Source organism: Dufourea novaeangliae, unplaced genomic scaffold, assembly GCF_001272555.1.
Source record: "Dufourea novaeangliae isolate 0120121106 unplaced genomic scaffold, ASM127255v1 scaffold151, whole genome shotgun sequence".
NCBI classification, from domain to species: Eukaryota; Metazoa; Arthropoda; class Insecta; order Hymenoptera; family Halictidae; genus Dufourea; species Dufourea novaeangliae.
This window is the reverse complement of record NW_015374040.1, coordinates 971,798-977,797: the sequence shown is the minus strand read 5'-3', so window position 1 is coordinate 977,797 and position 6,000 is coordinate 971,798. Positions and strand designations below refer to the sequence as shown.

The 6,000-nt window shown below is 30.6% G+C and overlaps 2 protein-coding genes across 3 annotated transcripts in view; both read left to right on the top strand.

Annotated features, from left to right (window-relative positions):
* The first annotated feature begins 608 nt into the window (after window positions 1-608).
* LOC107189530 (protein DPCD) lies at window positions 609-1,803 on the top strand. The gene is made up of 4 exons (XM_015578088.1): window positions 609-675; window positions 1,081-1,283; window positions 1,386-1,619; window positions 1,685-1,803. The coding sequence occupies exons 1-4, from the start codon at window positions 612-614 to the stop codon at window positions 1,787-1,789; spliced, it is 606 nt and encodes a 201-aa protein (XP_015433574.1). The 5' UTR covers window positions 609-611; the 3' UTR covers window positions 1,790-1,803.
* Window positions 1,804-2,145: 342 nt separating this feature from the next.
* The window catches only part of LOC107189531 (RNA/RNP complex-1-interacting phosphatase-like), a 113,400-nt gene continuing 109,545 nt past the window's right edge, over window positions 2,146-6,000 (top strand). For both annotated transcript variants that reach the window (XM_015578089.1, XM_015578090.1), the window contains exon 1: window positions 2,146-2,259. In XM_015578089.1, coding sequence (XP_015433575.1) covers window positions 2,237-2,259 — 23 coding nt within the window. In that variant the 5' untranslated portion in view covers window positions 2,146-2,236. The remainder of the gene's footprint in view (window positions 2,260-6,000) is intronic.

Sequence of the window (6,000 nt, the reverse complement as noted above, 5' to 3'; positions counted from 1 at the left end):
GAAAATACTGAAGTGGAACACATTTACTTTCTTCTTTTTAAATGCCTTACAAATCAATATTTTTCAAATTTCTATTTTACTGAGACGCTACAAAGTGAAATTACAAAATAATTAAAAATAAAAAGTAAAACCGCCGCATTGGGATTAGTGCAGGGTCTCTTGACTGTTGCTCACGCGCTTAGATTGCGTGGCATCGCGTCGAAAATTTGAATTTTCGCCGCAGTGAGATTGAGATTCGACGAAGATCTCTGAGGTCCCCTCCTTGTTTACGTTTCCAAGCGACGTACTGAATGTCGGCGGAAAGACCCGAACGGGCAGTGTACATGGACAGGCCCTGTTCGACAGGGCTGGGCTGGGATATGCTTCTTAAGCTTCTTGGTGTGCTAGCACGGTGGACGTAAGTGGGAGACGCCTGTAGGTCATAGTGGGAGACGATGGTACGTCGGAGTGGGTGAGTGGTGGAGGTAAACAGTACCACGTTCTGGCATCACTGGCTAGTAGTAGAGTCGGCTGTGCTATTATGTAATATACATATATGCTATGTACTATAATTTATACATGTATGCATACATTCTATGTATATAGGTAGTTGCTAAGAAACGTATTTACAGATGGCGGGTGACCGGTGGTTGAATCTGATTCAGACTGCTCAGAAAACAGCAATTATTCAAGATGGTAAAACACTTGATTTGTCATTTTAATTAATTGGTTATTTTATTATTTTATGTAAGTCATATTATAATCTAGATAGTTCACTCAAATATATTGTTAAACTTGAGATACCTTTAACCTCTGCAGTGTTTAATCAATACATATTTGTCATTATAAATTACAAATTTTTATGTCATACAATTATAAAATTAACTTATATATAACCATATATACGTACAAAAAAAATATATTTTCTCATATTTGTAATATGTTCATATTTATTTTATGAATTATTTAAATTTATTTTTTAAATTACCCAACTCTACGAAACTTGAAAATATTTAATGCAGGTATTCAACATTTATAATCTGTAATAATTTAATCACTTTATGAAATTTTTAGGACTAATTTTCTTGATTTTTTTCATAGGAAAACGAAAAATTCATTTTTTATTGGAAGATGGCAGAGAAATGGTAGAAGAATATCATATAGAAACTAATGTATTAGTTCGAAGAGCATGGAAAGAAACAGGTAAACTTGGTCAGAATGTAGGTTGGAATGTAGAAATTGGTGATCCAGAACCCATGCAAAATAATATTGAAGTTTGTGGAATTCAGGAAAGTTCAAATGCTGTACGTTACTGTTGAAGGTTACAGTATAGATTAAAAATTATATTTATGAAAATATGTTTCAAGTTACTGAATACATCTGATAATGTATCATGTATTTTTTAGCCATCTATTTCTAGAAGAATAACAAAAACATCACTTGAATGGCGTATAAGAAATTTACCATACCCACTTAATGTATATTCAGTAACTGCGGAGGGTGATGGAACAATAACTGTTCGTACAAGTAATAAAAAGTACTTTAAAAAACTAGTGGTTCCTGATCTGGAACGTGTTGAATTGAAACCAGAACAAGACAGAATATCTGTTACACATCAATATAACACATTAATTATTACGGTATGGAAACTATTTTCTATTACTTTATTATTTAAATATAAATCTTATGATTGTTTAATTTATAGTACAAAAAACCACCTGCACTCTTGGAATTCGAAAAAAAGGTGTTCAGTGAAATCTTGCAGGCGAAATCAAGTAAGGATAGCGGTATACAGTGTCCAACAAGCTAATAAAAATGTTCCATTTTCAACATTCTTTTGTTTGCTTTGCCCAATATCACATTTAAAGATTGTTCATTCATAAGAAAAAGGAACCTTCTAGCTTTAGCATCTTGAAAAAATTATATTTCTTGAATAATAGTCATGGAACCATTGAAACAAATTTTGATTAACCTCTGTAAATGTTGAACATCATGAATAGAATTATATTTAAAGTAAGTATATTGTTTCGATTAATTGGTATTTTTCTGAAATAAATTTGGAATGATTAATGTAATACGTAAAAAGAAATAAATTCATTCATATAAACGAGTTGCGCGCGCAAATCGAGAAACCTTGATTGATTGTCTGCGTCACGCTGACATCGCTGCATCTCTCCGCTGCGCATATGTGTTGTGTTAGTGATTTGGCGTTTGTTATACTTATCATTTCACATACATACGTGAACAAACGACGAATATGCCGAAATCTATACCCGAAAGGTAAGTAATATTTTTTCATATTGTAGATACTACCAGTAAGTTTATTCAAGTATTTAAATGTGCTTGTTTAGCAGTTTTAATCTGAGGTCACATTTGAGGAGGTTATGTTACCTTGTTGGTTTCAATTCTTTACTATTAAAATAAGACAATCAAGGGTACCTATATAATTCTATATAATCGAAAAATTATAGAAATTGTAATGTATATGTTATTTAATAAAGATTAATGATATTTAATTTTTTTCACATAAGTTAATCATATCATAATAGTTGCCAATTTTAATGTTCCCACGTGGTGAATTTGTAATGAAAGTAAGCCGGAACGCTTTCGATTATTTTATCAAATAGGTTTCAACAATTGATACTTCGGTTTAAAGCTTAAAGTTTTAAACATTTGGTAGTGCAACATGTAAGTTTTGAGAGGGAACTTCTCCGCGAGAGCGCGCTTTTAGTGTATTTAAAACAATTTGTATTCGAATGATAAAAATTAGACTACCCTCTTCCCTAAAGCTTTTGTTTTAAATTATTTAAAATATTACGAATATTAATACAACAGTATGTTTTACTTACTACATTTTTACTAAAAGGGGGACTTCATTCTTATTTGCAGCTTTTTTGTGAAATCAATTTTGTTGTTAACACTACGTTCGTTATATTTCCACAATTTCGGATTAATTTTACACTAATAAATAGATTGCAGATATTTAAGCAAATTTAGATTTTTGGAGATTATATATCAGAAATTTTAACTGAACAAATATTTATTTCGTGTACTAAGGATTTTGAAATGATAAACTAAAAATTTTATTAGTCTTAATACACAAGTAAACAATAATAAAAGAATACATAAGTGCATAAAAACTGCTGTCTATTAATAAGAACAATTTCCGGTTTTTTTTAGATAGATATACCGTGTGTTTCACTTAACTTTATCACCTGAAATATTTCTGCTATACTTAAAATTTTAGGGAATGTTTCCTTAAAGGGACCTTGAAGCTTTTTTTTTGTAGGGAGTTGAATTGATCTTTAAACTTTAAAGTGGCTAACGATGCCGAATAAAAAAATAATGTTGACCTTCGTATTTCATAAATCCCTCCCAATAGAATAAAACTATTATTATTATACGCTGGACACCATAAAACTATGCAAATTTTGTAGGAAGTATTTTTATAAAATTTTAAATATACCAGAAATATTTCAAGTTAGGTGAAACACCCTGTATATTCTTCTTTAGAACATCGGTCGATTTCTATAATAATATATACTTTGGAACTACAGTTTATTATCATAACTATTTTTCTTAGGGAATTATAAAAATGTCGTATAACAATGATTACAAATTTAATAGAAATTTAGTACAGGCTATCTGTATAACCATGTTACAGGGTACCGTTAATATTCAAAGATATTTATTTTCCACGATACCGAATCGAATTAAGCTTCATTACCGATCAGTCGCAAATTTCTAACATTTATTAGAAGAAATAAAGCACCTTCGTTCGTATTACATATGCGTAACAGTCCTTGGCGGCTTGGCGGGAACAAACACACATGTTGCATACATTTACGTGGCGGAAATATCATTTATGAAACATACCACTATAGTAACATAAGATTTCTCATAAACATATTTGTACATACTTGCATTTTCATTGAAGATTTTACAACATAAATTGTTGTCATGTCTACAGTATATTAATGTTATATGTTTTTATTAAATAATGTTTGTAACCTCATGTGCAAACATTATGTTACTTGTAGTATAAGAAACATTAGACGCTATAATATTATTCTGTAAAATCAGAACATTAGTAAAGACGTTATATTATGTAGTTGCTTTCTAATAAGTAGTCAAACTTTATATGATCTTATTGTGAATAATTAAATATTAAGGTAAATTACTAAATATCGGTAATTATTGAGAACATGGTTCTCTGCACTGATTTCAACGACCTTCAAACATGTTGTCAATACCATCATTAGGAACAAAAAAGGGGAAAAGTTTTTCCATATATGTAATAGGCGGTCTCTCTTTTTTTTTAAGGTTAGAGCTAGTTAAAAAGCAAAAACAATACTGTTCAAAGCATTATATTGATTTGAGTAGGTTGGGGCTAGTTAAAAAGCAAAAAAAAAAAATATAGTTCAAAGTATTATTCTGTTTGGAGTATTCAAAATCACTGAAATCAATTAAGCGTGATTTTTAAGTTCACTCGTTGTTTGTCGGTGTTGTGATGTGTTTATGCATAGAAACAGCAGATAAGCGGTCGCACCATGCTGATGCATATATTGCTATAAGCGTGCAAGTGTAGACAAAATTCAGTGCCTAGTGGGAGCAGTTTTTTGCGAATATCTCGGAAACTAAGAGAGACCAGCTATTATATGTACATACATATAGGGAAAAGTTATCCAGAATTATGGTCTTGATAACATATTTCAAGGTTATTGAAATCGGTGTTGAGGACGATGTTCTGAATAATTACGAAATACATTTGTCTGAATTTTTTTGCAAAAGTTTACATAGTTAATGTAAACTTTTGCAAAAAATAGTAGTAATAAAAGTAACTCCTGTTTATACCCGGTATAAAAACAGGACATTTATTTAAAACAATTGCAATATAAATGGTTAAAATATATTTTTTTTTAACTGAAATAATTATTAGTTGGTACTCTTATGTCTTCACTGTAAGTATTCACAAAGTTCAGTTTGATCAGTTTGTTAGTTCAATACTTATGATTTATTGAAAAAAGGTTGACCCTAAATTTCAAACATCTGTAAAATCAATATTTTTCAAAATTTTCAAAACTCCTTCGAGATACGTTTATATATCGCTAAAGAGTACAATATATTCCAATTTGAACAAAATCCGAAATAATGCTCCAACAATTTCGCGTGAAATGACCCTAAAGGAAATACAAAACTTCACATTATAAGTTACTCTTTCACGGATAAAACTTCGAAAAAATCGGTTTTTAATTTTTAAAACTACAGAGCTCTCTACTAAATGATTTCCAAAAAATTGAGGACAATACTTATAGTAATTAGTCGTTATTATGAAAGGATAAATGCGGTGCCTTAAAATTTCAATAAGAAATCTACTTTTTTCAGCATTTTTAGCGTTTTCGATTTTTTATAACTAGGATTTTCAACCAACATATTGGACAAAATTCTTTAACACGTACCCCGGTAAATAGTATCTATCAGATCTTTTACAAAATTTTTGCACGTTATGAAGTATAGAAAATAAAGGAAAAATTGACAATCCGAATTTTCCCTATTACTACCCTCCTAGGCGAGATAGATGGTTCAAAATTGGTACAAACTGTTTTTTCTAGACAAGATATCGAATGGTTCAACGCCCGTTCAAATCGTTATAAGGGCATTTTTAACCCTTTTATTCTACTATACCCTTTTTCTCTGGTTCATAAAACGGATAGAAATCAGTTCATTTACTGATGCTGTATGTTTACTACTCGAAAACTTGTTAATATCGGTAGTTAGCTGGTCAGTTGTAATTTTTCTTTAAAAACAAAATGTGCAAGGAAACTTGAACAAAGTCTTCTATGTATTTTCAATTCAACGAAATGATGCGAGACAAGGAACATACAGCCTCTGTACATTACGGAAACACAATGTGATTTTGAATAACTATTTAGAGTCCACGTTTACGCGCAACTCCGATGACATTTAACTTATCGTTCGGAAAGTGGTCTCCGTCTTTATTGCTGAAGTGTTTAACGGGCG